The sequence below is a fragment of the Drosophila sechellia genome, chromosome 3R (assembly GCF_004382195.2).
Source record: "Drosophila sechellia strain sech25 chromosome 3R, ASM438219v1, whole genome shotgun sequence".
NCBI classification, from domain to species: domain Eukaryota; kingdom Metazoa; phylum Arthropoda; class Insecta; order Diptera; family Drosophilidae; genus Drosophila; species Drosophila sechellia.
The window spans coordinates 20,425,202-20,439,785 of NC_045952.1; the positions used below are offsets into that span (position 1 = coordinate 20,425,202).

The 14,584-nt window shown below is 40.7% G+C and overlaps 1 protein-coding gene across 1 annotated transcript; it reads right to left on the reverse strand.

Moving 5' to 3' along the window:
• Positions 1 to 2,949: 2,949 nt before the first annotated feature.
• On the reverse strand, positions 2,950 to 8,400 carry LOC6607341 (gliolectin). Its single transcript, XM_002032078.2, has 2 exons — positions 7,532 to 8,400; positions 2,950 to 3,698 (listed from the first exon to the last, which is right to left on the reverse strand). Exons 1-2 carry the CDS (start codon positions 8,049 to 8,051, stop codon positions 3,547 to 3,549), a joined length of 672 nt encoding a protein of 223 aa, XP_002032114.1. The 5' UTR covers positions 8,052 to 8,400; the 3' UTR covers positions 2,950 to 3,546.
• Between the last annotated feature and the right edge of the window lie 6,184 nt (positions 8,401 to 14,584).

Consider the following 14,584-nt stretch of genomic DNA (forward strand, 5'->3'; position numbering starts at 1 on the left):
ACCAATCTCCTAATTTCGAAATAAATGTTACGATTATTTAATATATGTATGTAAGCATTCAACGCTGTAACACTTACATAGGATCATATAACGATCATATGCTGTGTTGTAAAATGACTTTTTCATTGAATTGTTAAATCGTTATGTAATTGAGATATCCAGATAGTCTTTAGAAAACTTTATTTTATATAGACGATCTACAAATCAACAGACATCAGATAACCGATAATCCATTTAAATGGAAGTGTATAGCCAATGATCCGAGTCGAGTGGGGCCAAGGAGAAGATGCGAAGCCACAAGTTGGTCAGGAGATTAGAGCATTGCCCGATGGAGTCAGCTCCACTGTACTCCTCTTTTTTTCGCCTTTGCTGACCTCACGTCATGCGGTATTGGCGAGGTGGGAGCGAGATGGCAATAGGGAGTAGGGGCACTCACTTCAGGGCTGATTGATTTCAATTTCATACACATGCGTACACGTATCTATGTACCTATCTATCTATCATACATATGCATGTACTTACAGGCTGTCAGGATGGCCTTGGCTCGCTTTTCACGCTTTTCCAGACATTGCACCCCACTCGAATGCAGCCGCTGACATTAATGGTGATTAATGCGAAAACGGAATGCAATTAAATTCCGCCGTTTGGTCGTGCCATAAATTATTGTGATTTCGCAGTGTACAAAGCCAAATAAAAAGTGAATTCAAAGAAAAAATAGAGATGCAATTCTTACGACAATATACGAAAACCCTGTATTCGGTTTTTTTTTTTAATGGGACTACTGGTTCAACTATGCCGTTATGACAGAAAGAGATGGCAAGCTCAAATCGACGTCATAATTTATTGCGTAGCGAATGAAAAAAAATACGGGAATTGCGGCCAAAGCGCGAGAGTACAAACACCTTTAACTCTCTCTTTCCCGCACACATACTCGTAGTACACAATGGCGGGCAAATTAATAGGGCTTAAGAACTAAAGCAACCAATTTAAAAGCTAATGACCGAAAAAGTCCTGGTACTCTACAGAATCTTTTCACTTTTAATACGAGCGCTTAGGAGGACCTCCAATTATTATAATCGTGTGCTTTAATTGGTGCTTTCAATTTATGTTGATTGCGGAGATTTATGACTATAGATATAAACAAAAAAACTTTAAAGCTGTACTTCTCTTGCAAATTTCAAAAAAAAAAAATTTATAAATCTAAATTTAATTGTGTGCTATTACTGTATCCTGGATTGTACGCCTGAGCTCTGTTGCGTTACGTGAATGCGAGTGCGTGTGTGTGTGTGTGATTGCAATGCGAGTGCAGAGCCATTAAAATCTTGAAATTGCATGCTAATAACCGTACCAGACCGCTAGTTAAGTGGGCAAATATGTTGTACATGCTTGTTACTAAATGCAGGGCATGTAATTTTCCATTCTGCCAGCAGTGCCATTATTATAGAATATTGTATTCTTGATTCGCTCAAGAGAGCAGTACCAAATGCTTGAAATGGCAATGATTGCAACAACTGGCTAATATCTAAAACCAATCTATCGGGCTTGTAACTAGTGCTAAGCTAACCAACTAACTTAAATAGTAACATCTACTGCATTTGCTATGATCTTGCTTAAGATGAAATAGTTGTTTTAGGCTCTAAGACATCAACAAATTGTTTCTGTAAATCCACATCCGTTTGATTAGGAGCATGAATGTGGGGTAAATGCGAACGGTGGCCAGCATCAATCATCATCAAACGCCCAACGATCGTTTCGCTCGCCGGAAGTCGCAGCCAATCTAATGTTAAGTGCCCACTCCACTCCAACAGCTGCACATTGTAGATACAACAATCACTAGTACGGCGAATAGCACACAAATTACGACTAGAAAGCATGTTCCGAAATGTCCGCCGCGGGCGATATGCACATGTGTGCCCATTGAGAGACCGACGAGTGCCCACAGTGAAGCCTCTCAAATTGCTGCGGATGATTAGCGATGAGAGCGAACATGGGAATGCACACTAATTGGAAAGGGTCTTCCACTTACTTTCCTATCCACTTCACTTTCTGAAAGCATATGAAACCTCTGCATCGAATGTAATTAGAAAAGTGCGGACTCGGCCAAAAAACGTTATCATACATACTCGTAGCTTAGATAAATAGCCATCATATAGCTGCACTTCAAAATTATGACTTTATTTTTCCATTTTATAAATGCTGAGTCATCATGCCATCTAAGGCACATTGGCGCCACTTCTACGAAAATTCCCCTATTATCGAGGGTTCACTGTGCGGGAAACAATAGAGCGGCCCTTGTCTAATGGAGAAACTGTTGCATCCGCAGCTCGAGGCTCAAATGCTGACTCATTCCATCCATTTATGCATCTTTCCATCTTTCTCCGCTTTTCTTTACCCTTGAGAATTATCACGCCATCTCGGCCCAAAAGGCACCCCTCCCCCCTCTCCACAACAAACGAAACCCAGCCAATGTAGGCAAATAAAAAGCTTTTAAATGTTTTTTTGTTTTACATTTGTATTTTTAAGAGTTTTTTTGTTTTGGTTTTTTTTTCTGCTACTCTCCGCTTGAGAGTTACAGTAGAATAGTTTTTTTTCATCTTGCTTTCGTACAAAGTTTTTAAGGAAATATGCACAGTATTTGTTGTTGTGGTTTTTCTCATTTAGCTGCTTGGAGTTTGTTAATACTCCGTACAATATACACAGTTTGGTTCAAAATAGAATTTCGAAAATGGGGGTCTCTTAAGGGGGAAATAATTTTGCCATAGATACGAAGTTTTTATACATAGACAGTACATACAATTTAAAATGTCACATCGATAATGTATATACAATAAATATGAGTACAGTGTGTGTGGGTGTGTGTGTGTAAAAGTGTGTGTGGGTGGGGTGTGAATGAGAGGGGAGAAGGTGTGTGTGTGTGTTTGTTTGTGGGCTAAGAAGAATTTTTAAATAATTTCAATTATAATTATATTTAGATAAACAAAATAATAAAATTGTTTTTAATAATTGAGATCATGACACAAAGTAAATTGTAAATACTTTTGGCACACGCGTGCATCTAGACCCGAAAACACGCTGAGAACGCTTGAATTGGTTTGGGTTGGGGTTTAGTCTATATATAGTGGATGCATGGCACCGTCGATCGCTTGTCTAACATTAGCACGTAAACATAACTTAATAATTTCCATTATAAGACCGATATCGCCATGCATCCGGATATATTACTATTATTAATTATTAATCATATTTTTTTTTGCCTGTTTTTGGCCGTGCACGCGCGCCGATCTTTTCTGGGGTTGCTTTTGTTGTTGTTTCTGGTTGGCTTTTTTTCCATTCACTTAATCATTTGTTATGCAACAACATTTTGGGACCGTTAAGTCTTGGTTTAAAACAAACGTACAATCCATACACAATACTCTCTGTGTATGGCTGGGGTACAAAAAAATAAACAAATTATTTTAGAATTTAAAATTACATTTACAATTAATATCATATATTGCAATTATTGCTCCGCCAGGGGCTATTCGTCATCGTCATCGTGATCCAAAGTTACTGCTTCTGATCTGCCAATTCGCTAGTATTATTATTATTCACGCTGCTGTTGTTGTTGCTGCTGCTGTTGTTGTTATTGGTGTTGTTGTAACCATTCTTGACGTTGGCTTTCGAAATACCATTCACGGCCTTGCGAACATTGTACATGCCTGCAGAGATAAGAAAAAAGGGGTAAGCTGTTTAGTATTTGGCATTGTAAATTAGCTAAATAAAATACTGTGACTAATCAGGCAGCAAAAGGGAAATGGGAAAATAAAAATAAAAGTGCAAGCGTCATTATTACTGCATACGTGTCAGTGGGTGTTTCGCTTTTTCATGGACAGCTTTCTTATCGCCCTGGAATTATGCACACTTGTGCAAGCCCCATGGGAATACAGTAAAGTAAACCTATACCTGATCATCGGCTGGCCGATATACTAAATGTCATGGCCACAGCGATAAGTGCTAACGGCCGAATGCAATTGTCTGGGGTGTACATACGTAATCTTTGATGAGGTACACATGTATTTACACTCATCATCATAATTGTTGGTTTTGCTGCAAGTACAGTCGATCGTCATCGACTTGCATTTTAAAGTAGAGCCTTATGCTTGCTTCATTATGTCAAAGTAAAATGCGGGTCTTTTAAGTTTCTTAAAATAAACAAATCCTCCATTAAGAACATAAAAATATACTCGAGTATGTAAAAAAAATGTCACAAAGAACGTCATTTCAAATGTCAGAACTGGCTCTTTGAAAGCTAAATGTCAGTTTCAGTTAGAGAGCTGCGACTGTACTTCTATCAAACCTCTATCGCTGGCAGCTGCGGTTGCCTCATCACGTAAACCGCTAGAGCTTACACGATCGCGCAAAGACGCTCACCAAACCGCAGACACTGCGCAGTGACCTAAAAGCTGGAAAGCTGAACAACAGCAAAAACATGAAGGCCCCAAGTCTAGCTTAGAAAACCGAATACCTAAGCACACTCGCCAGTTAATTGGACTATTATAATTAAAAAATCATATAGGTGCTTCTTTTAGAATTATAGAACTATGAATTCCAACGAAAGTATCTTGCTATTATTTGAAGCAAACTTATCATTTCAAAGTCAAGATAAATAGATACATACATACAGTTAAGATTCTATGCCAAATGTATCCACTAAAGTGGAACGAAAAGTGCAACAAGTGAAATAAGCCTACTTTCTGGACGATACAAACGTGTTGCTAAAACTCGAAGCCCCCGAGAAAGAGAATGGAAATCGCTGGCAGCCAAAGAGTTGCGCTGCTTTTGGCGATATAATCAAATGTACAGTTATAGAAAATTATAAGCCAGCGACAAAGAACGTCAAGCGAAACAGAGGAGAAGAAGCAGTAAGGAAGGAAAAACGGCGAAGCGATCAAGTCCATTGTAAAGAGAAAGGGGAAGGGTGGGACGGTAGTGCGTTTACCGTTATCATTATGAGCACGCAGCTCCAACTAGCTCTGTCTCGCTCCATCTTGCACAACAAAAAAACGCGTTTTGTTTACGAAATGTGTGTGAAGAGAGAGAGGCGGCGATGAAAACAAAGAATTCACATTATAAATATTTATGTGGGAGCCCACAAGAGAGTTTCTGAATGCATAATTAGAAAACATAAATTTAGGGGAATATCACACACATAATCATGCTTTTTGGGGCGTGGCAAAGAAGGCCAAGCAAAACATAATCACGAAAGCCAAATAGACCGCTTAGAAAACTTATTTACGTGTTAAAAAATCCTCACATGTAAAAGATAATAAAGATGCTGTAAGTTGTTAGTAAAATATGCAAAATACCCAAATATGAATCATCATATCATAGGAATATGTACATACTTATGTACATATGTATTTCCTATTGCGCGCCAACTGGGTGGTAAAAGTACAGTGGTGATCAAAACATGGCAAAAAAAAAAAAAGAAAAACAAGATAGGAAGAAAGGCCGAGATAACAGAACTTTTGTCTAATTGATTTGTTTTTGTTCGCTTCGCTTTTTCCGTTTTTCGGACCTGCCGCAAAAGTACACAGTACAACAAAACACAACATTTGGCGCTGCTGTACTTACGCGAATTGCGTTCGTTGGTGTGCGTGACCTTCACGACAAGTTTTTGAAAAACATCATCAACGTGCGTGCGTAGTACTACTACGCATAATAACGCACACACACACTCGCACACGCAGAAAGCTTATCAGCGAAGACGACTAAAAATAAACACGAAAATAATAAGTTCGCGCCAAAAATCACCAGACAAACAGAGAGAGGGAGAGGGAGAGAGAGCGCGACGACTCTGACTCTCTCGATTTCTTTGATAATGCATAAGTGTGCGTGCGTTTGTGTGGAAGTGGGCTGACGTCGTCGTATAAGAGCGAGCTGTGGTTTTCCTCTGGTTGAGATTGCGTTTGTCGTTGTGGGTGCGGCCTTTTCAACTAACTAACACAACTACAGTGAACTCATGTACAGTCGCAGGTCTGTGTAACTGATTTTTTGTTTTTTTTTTTCTTTGTCGAAACTGCAGCAGGAACAAAAACAACAATCGCGAAAACCAGAAGGCGTTGATTTAAATTTAATTGAGGCCTCTCAATTAATTGCCTTTGCATTTTACTCATCTCCTGTTCACTTTTCCGCTGCAATCTCTTTTCGCAAAAGATGGAAAGATTTTTGGCGCGCGATTGTTATTCAACAGTTTTTATTTTGATGTTTAGCTTTTTTGCTTTGACACACTGCCAAACCAAAGACAAACTGGAGACCAACTCTCTCTTTCTCCCCTGCTCTCCCTCTCTCACTAAATGCCACGCTATCGGCGAAATATCAGCGCAAAATAAAGCAATGATAATAAGCCAAAAATTAAAGGTACAGTCGAACGTCCATAAGTGATGCTTAACAAACTGGTAAGTTGATCTTATATGTATTATTAGATAGCAATGGGACGCTTTAATATTTTCTTGTCTTTTTGCTTCAATTTATGGCAATAATGGTAGAAACTTGTACTGAATTTTTAAAATTTCATAATTCAAAGATTTCGAATGCATTTTTTACTTCACATTATTTGAAATTAGAGACATTCATTCGAGTTCGACTTAAACAAGTAGAACTGTAGCAATTGTACCAAACAATAATACTTTTCGTGTTTTTTTTTTTAAGTCAATCCACAAATCGGGGCCTTGATATCGGAATTGATAAGGCGCAATGAAAGCGAAGTGTGCGAATAAACTCCCCAGCGATTTTGTGTGTGTGTGTGGTGGGTTGGGGTAAATATTGTAAAAAGCTAATACTTTTCCAACTATTATTTATAGTTTCCAATTAATAAAAAAAAAAAGAAATCCAAATTCATTCGATTTTACATACGTATTTATGTAGTTTTCTGAGTTTTCTGTTATTCATCAGATAAATGTATCCCGATTCACTTTCGAGTAACCAAGGAGATAAATCCCTACGCATGTGAATAAACGCACAAAGAATCGGGAAAACTAGCCAAAAGAAAGAGAGGAAAAACGGGTAGGAAAGAAGTGACAATAAGAATCAACGCAGAAGGGGAAAAACGAAATTAGGAAAATCAGAAAACAAGGGTGGTTTTTTTCGACTAAGGGAGGGAATTTTATAAGGGTGAAGACTGTGGCGAAGGACGAGCACAAAACAGGGACTGCAAGAGGAAGGAACAACGGAAAAGGCAACTAAAATCAGGTGTCTGCTTATTGGATCATCTATGTATATAAGTACATGGAATTTTAGTACATAGAGCCTTTCGTCCACACACATATGGCACACATACAAAAACCGAGATAATTCGAAGGTTTTTTTAATTTAAGAGGTTTCATTATATTCTTGCTCTATGTGTGCATATTGCTGATTCTTTTACAATAACTTGAAAGTATATTAAACTAAATAACTTGGAACCAAAGAGTAATCATTATTCGTCTTTCAGCAAGCACCCGGCGTTTCAGGTGAAACTAAAAACATGCAAATCATGGGAAAAAAAACATACCTTTGAGGCCTTGTGGCTGCCTCGCATATGGCTTTTGGCCATGTCTCGTGCTGTTGGCCAAATCCGCGCTGCCGTTGCTTTTGTTGCGATCGCTTTCCGGGCATTTCTGTAGGATCAGCTGTGCGCTGGCGGAGATCTGGGCGGGAGTCAGGGCCATGCCCCTCGGCGCTTTGCTGACTGCCTTTGGATTGCACTCATCGGCATCGGTGCTGGGTATCGTCCTTGTGGTCCGATACCGCATTCCGCGCAGATCCTGATGATGGGCATCCGTATCAGCATCCTCATCCGTATTCGCATCCGCATCCCGATTAGATTCCAGCTGGATGTCGAATCGGTAGCGTTCCTTAACGTATAATCTCTGCTTGTGCTGCTCCTGGGCCAACAGCTGATCGATATTCGAGTCCCCGGGAGCGTTATTGAATAGGTTGCGACAGATTCTCTTCTTCTCCGATGCGCTGGGCGGTGGGCGTGGCACGGGGGCAGCGAGTAAAGGGCCCAGGGCCATTGGCGGACACAACATGGCTATGGTTTTGTATAACTTGTTTGCTTTGTTTAAACTTTACGTATTTTGCACTTTTTGGTTTATTGCTTTGCAAGTATTCTCGCTTTGTTTCTTCTTTCCGCTTTCACTTGAACTTTCACAGCAATCACTGCGCGAAACTCACATACGCATTTTAGGCATTGCAATTGCAATTTGAATCGGTTTTCTATCGCTGGCGAATTTTTTGTATGCGTTTCTTTTTCTGTATCGTGGAGAGCTAGCTGAACTTTACGACTTTCACGCGAGCCAAAGAGAGCGAAAAGAGCGCAGCTGGAGCAAACGCACGCGACCGAATTGGTGGAGAGTCAGAGACCGAATCGCGCGGTGACTAGTCTTCATCAGCTTATATACGCACGGTGCAGTGTGACCAGTTGCGCCCCCATCGATAATGCTTTACTTTCGCTTTTAGCCCGCCGAAACGGTCACTCTGCGCTCTTTCGTGACTCTCTTCAGCACTTTTGCGCTCTCTTACGTTTGGGTAACATTAACATTAGGGTGAAATGCAGAGATAACATACTCTACTTTAAGTGAACTAGAAAATATTTCAAAAATTATACATCGAAGTTATAAGCGTTCAATATGCTTATGATATATGTTTATTTACATAAAAAATTGTTTCCTAGCACCGCTCTCTTGCACTGTTAACTGCAGCAGTTTTGAAAGGTGGCGCAAGTAGGGAACATCAGCTGAAGTCATAAATTACATTTACTTCCGTGATGTTTAAATGAATTGATCATAATATTATTTTCTTAATTTAAAATTTTTAATTTCCAAAAATATAGAAAAAAAACTGAGTTTTATAATCAGAAACTCATCAAACCGAATTGCATCGCAAGCAAACATATGATGAATTCAAAGTAGTTTATAAATTATATCGATGACATCATAACGCCCAATTTGAGATGCCAACAAGTAGTACCTTTACTACCAAATGTATCCCATACAAAGAGATTCCTAGCTCAGAATAATGTAGTTTTCCCATCCATACTTACGATATTTACATGTAACAATTACGGAAAGTGAATCTGTTTTTTGTGTGCCAATTATAGGCCGTGTAAATACAATTAGTTATGCTAGAGACTGCGGGCTCGTTGCTATTTACCTCGCACAAATACCGAGCTAAACGCTAACTAACTGATATGTTAGCGCGTTTTGGGCCCTAACTCAAGGTCGAGCCGGGCTTCATGCGGCATTAAACGGCCTAATTGGCGACCAGACGTGGCTAGAACAAATTGCCAGCGACAGGAATACTAACAATTCTGGCTACAATCACAAAAAAACTAAACAACTTTCGCGCCTGCGGTGGCAATTCAAGCGTATCTCGAACAAACGAAAGTGAAAACCGCATAGGAATAGAGGTAGTAGTAGTGGTAGTAGTCAATAATGTGGGCCACAAGTCATTTCAATTTCAATAATGCTGAGTCAGCCGAGCCGAGAAACTGGCCCCCACTCCACTGGTGGCTGGTTAGAAGGAGCAGCTGGTGCTACCACGAATCGGAGTCTTCAGGCCCATTTCGTCTGGCTCTTTGACCGATTAGTCATTTTAAAGAGTGCCCCAGACAAGGGACGCGCCCAAAGGATTGCGATTTGTTATTGTTTTCAGGCGTACAGTGGGCCCTCGCAAAGGGATACATTGGCTTTATAAGCTTTTATAAGAATTTCTGACAGAATGAATACATGTTTTTCTTTCTCATCATCTTCATATGTAGTATCTGCTTAACAAAAAATAGAATATATTCATAGATATAGTACTGAAGAAGATACTGAAACGTTTACTTTCATTTAACAAACCAAATAAATCTCAGCAACTCTAACTAAAAGTTTCGCTTCTCCGGGGTTCACTGTATAGAAGATTCACTTCCTCATATTTTTTGGCGCGATGTCCAATTCGGATTGGCAACTACCTGCGTGCGAGGTGAACGAGGGGTTGAGGATCAGATGGGATGGGATAGGATCGGATCGGATCGGGTGGATCGGTGGCACAGGTCGTGCAAAAACCAACCCTCGCGCCAAAAAATCCACATAATGACGTGGCACTCGAGAGGGGAACAATGCCGTTGGAAATGTGTGAAAGTTGCAAAAGAGATTTCGATTCCAACATTTCAACAACTGCGATTCAGCTTTGGGTTTCTTTTAATATCTCGTAGCTGCGCTGATTTTCACTGGGCATTATTTGAACGTTTGTCGCCAAGTATTTGTATCTTTCAGATGTTTTCTGGGTACGTGTCTGGGTCTACTGATGGGCTACTTTTCCGCCGTCACTTCCGCCGCAAGCAGCTTGTCTGCGGAAAACTCAAGCTGTTTTTCCCCGACTGGCTGGCAGAAATTAGTTTATGGCCCACGTACCATGTAACCCCGGCTCAAAAGGTCAGAAGCCAGTGAATGATAATGAAATGAATGAACCCAAAGTCAAAGCAACCAATCAATGGAACTGTCGCACGCGCTGCGCATGAGGTTAACTGCTGTTTTAGTGCCGAACGTAACGCAGGGAGTTTGAGATACACAGAGGTTTTCTTCGTTTTCCGTTCGCGCTGACGTCACGTTCGTCTAATTAATAAATGAACTCATTAAGAAGCCCGGGCTGTGCTCCCTCATTTCTGCTTTCTTCTCCCCCCGCCAGCTGTTTTCTTTTCCATTTAATTTGTTCTTGCTGTGTGCAATGTGCAATATGGGCGCACGTGGCAGCAACAATAACTGCAGATCCGGTCGCTTGAAATGAATCTAGGAGATACTTAGCACTGCCACAAATTGCGCACATAGTATGGCGCCTGAAAACTACTATTAAATGGAATATTGGCAGAGATATAATTGTTTACAGTATTTGAACTTCAGCATTTAAAGAATTCAATTTACCACCAAACTTGAAATTTACATATGTTGAAATCAGTGCGTTGGGTTTAGTGAGACATAAAGAAGTGAAGATGGGGTTTAAGAATTAGTCGACTTATGCTAGGTTGATAGCAATCATAATTAGTGATTAGAAATTTATTTGCAGTATTGATATATGTAAGTATTTATGTATATGTATGTATTTCTTTCCGTTTATCGTCGAGCAAGCCCGCTATTTATAGTGCGTGAAAGTGATTTAGGGGGGCTGAGATATATATATATATATATATAAGATAGGGTTGCATGAAGGAAGTTTGGGGCATGCGATTTCCCTCGTCTTTGAAATGCCTCACAAACTCGGCGCCGCACTCATACAAATGGGGACCTGTGTCGCTGCAGTTGCTTTCCATTTTCCATTCTTTTTTTTCTGTTTTTTTTTTGTATTTTTTGAGGCATCTGTAAATTTTGCGCCAATTTCTGCGGCTGCTGCTGTGGATGTGGATATGTGGCTATGTGGATGCGGCTGCCCTCATCATCGGAGCCACACGGATGCGAATACCCATACGAGTGCGAATACCTGCTGCTGGTAATTTTGAGCACACATTTTTTGCGCCAAAACCAAAACCTGAATCTGACACACCCGGTGCAATCTACCTCTCTCCTTCCTCCGCACCGACTGCTCCATATATCGTATTCTCTCTTCCCGTTTCCGCACTTGAAATACATCCCCATTTGCACTGAGAGAAACTGTGGATATATAAGGAACTAACTACAGAACAATGAATAATTAATCAATTCCTAAGGCTGAATGTTACAAAAACTTAAGTACATGAATTTCTAAACCGTGTTATTCCGATGGAAGCTATGTTGTAGTATGTATATATTTTTTAACATTTCAGCTGCCCGTTTCTCGCAGTGTACGAATATCTCGTTGAGCTGCTCAAGCTGGAACAAGTGCTTTGCTTTTTTCGATATATTTTCGTTTTTTTGGTTTGGTTTTTTGAGCAGCAGCCGGAGAATCGGAGAATTGGGGAATCGGAGAAGGCGAGACGAGGTTGGCTCAAAGAATTCTCGTTTTGAGCCGCCAAAAGTAACATCTGCTCCCCAAAAAGCATAGACAGCTCAGGAATTGTCGTTGTCCGCTTAGGGTTTCATTCTTTTTATTTTCAAGTTTTATTTTACTTTTTTATTTTTGTTTCTTGGCTTTTATTATTGGGCCTTGCCCAAAACAAAACATTAAATGGAGCGGGGAAAAGGGTTGAGGCTTGCGGTTTTATGCAGGGGAATCGGGATCAAATCAGGAACTTCCACAGGGGCGATAAACGCGTATCAATTGGACACTCGAGAGATAGAATTACACGTTCCCATTTCGCCGAGGTTTGTAATTAAGGCCAGCTCTTGATTGCTCCCATTGTTCGCGATTGTAATTTCCCGAATTCAGCGCGGTTTCAGAAGAAATAAAAAAGAAAGTTTTCGGAAAGATGGCGTTTGTTTTTATTTTCCCTTTGTGCGGATCAACAGACGAGTTGCAAGCAAAGATAGATAAGGAGATATTTTGAAATTTATGTTATATGTACAGTATATTTTAGGATTAAGATTTTAAGAACCACTATATACTTACATAGAATGCACACCAAATTAGTGCTCGATTATAATATATAGACAACTGCAACAGTGTGAAAGCAGCAAAAAAGAGATTTCGAACCCCTCTGTTTGATTTTCCCTGAAATCTACCACCCCATTTGCACACATTTGCTGCGCCATTTCCACGTAAAATGCGTTTCAGCTTTGCTTATATTTTGATATCTCGTAGCTGCGCTGATTTTTCACTGGGCATTATTTGAATGCATATCGGCGTGTATATTTTTATCTTTCAGATGTTTTCTGGGTACGTGTCTGGGTCTACTGGTGGGCTACTTTTCCGCCGTCACTTCCGCCGCACGCAGCTTGTCTGCGGAAAACTCAAGCTGTTTTTCCCCGACTGGCTGGCAGAAATTAGTTTGTGGCCCACGTACCATGTAACCCCGGCTCAAAAGGTCAGAAGCCAGTGAATGATAATGAAATGAATGAATCCGAACCCAACGCAACCGATCAATGGAACTGTCGCATGCGCATGAGGTTAACTGTTGAGATACACAGAGGTTTGCTTCATTTTACTTTCTATATACATAAGATTTTGTGCAATCTTTAGAATCACTTTCTATATATATTTTGATTAGCTTTGCATTGCATTTTTCAAATACATTGAGAAGTGATGATAGTCCATAACCTGACCGTTTTCCCCTGTGAATGAATAGCTTGCCATTTGCCCTTACCCACAATCCGGTGTTCTTTTTTCCTGACCGGGTCGCCGAGTGCTAATTTGCCTCATTTATCTCTCCTGGTTGCGGACGGAGAACTTGCCCTTCCTCCACCCGGCGTCCCGGTCCCAAAATGCACTGCAATTACTCTACGTGACTCTGGGGCGGCTAATTGCATCCAGCAGACGGCGATGGACGGGATGGTTCGAGTTCAAGTTTTGATTCTCAATCTGGTTCGCTGTCGCTAAGTTGTGCACTTATTTTGTTGCCCCATAAATCTCACGAGAGTCCGATTTCAGATTTCAGAGGAGTGTCCAGTTGTAAGCGCTGGACATAATAGATAATTCCGCAGGCGTTATAGAGGCTACACAGATCTCGGGTTCTTGGAGAGGTGGCTTGGGTTGTCCATCGCTTTCGCCCAGCTGTCGGCGATCGTGTGACTTGGGTAACGGGAAAGCTAATGTCTTGACCACCACACCCCACTGACCGAGATCATAATTCATGGGGAAAGGAAACCCAAGACAAATCGCATGTGTAAATGTCTTACGGAGAGTGGGTCGTGGGCATAAATCAAATCAGTGGGTCGGTCACTTGGCTATGCCTCGCTGCTTTATCGGCCATTTGTTGCATGCAACACGCCAGCCAGCCAGCCAGCGTCGTATGTTGTAAGTCGCGATTTGTAAGTTGCCAGCTGACCCACTTGAGTATTCTTATTTGCCTGGGTGTGTGTTAGCCAGCTCGATCCGTTACTTTTCACACCCACACTGGTTGGCGATGCGAAAACTAGCGACAATTGTCGCTGCCACCAATGCAACAGCGGGTGTTGCACTGAGGAAAATTAAGGAAACAGCACGAAAAGTTTCAGTACCATATAATTTGGCTGTTGTTACTATGATTGCTGAGTATCAAAGTTATCATCAAGAATATGAAATATAAAGTTACCCTGTTGTAAAATTTTTATATTAAACTGGAAAAACTTTATTTCCCTGTGCAGTCACTTGGAAAATGCTCAAACAATAGCGAGCATAATAATTGATCGCTGCGGCGAGCAACTTTCCAACTGGTTTTGATCCGAACGCAAAGCACTATCGTTGATTTTCCCTAATTTCCCAACATTTTTATCCAGTTTTTATTGCCCTCGTCGGGCGGGCATTGTCTAAGATTTCCTCTCATTTCGTTTTGAATTTTTTTTTATTATTACTTTCCACTCGCCGCGAACAAAAGAGTTTTCTGCTTCCAGACGAAAGTTTTCATTTTGGATGAATTATGAGCCCGTGGAGTGGTGACCCCGACCGGCTTTTTCTTGTTCGGCTCTTCTTGGTGGTTGCTTGGTGGTGCCTCTGTGGCTTCATTTCATATGCATTTCGATGGGGCAGGCCACTG

Coding starts and splice junctions, on each gene's coding strand:
- LOC6607341 (XM_002032078.2), bottom strand. CDS start 8,051: ATGTTGTGTCCGCCAATGGCCCTGGGCCCTTTACTCGCTGCCCCCGTG. Junction 3,699..7,531: donor GCAGCCACAAGGCCTCAAAG/GTATGTTTTTTT, acceptor TTATCTCTGCAG/GCATGTACAATGTTCGCAAG.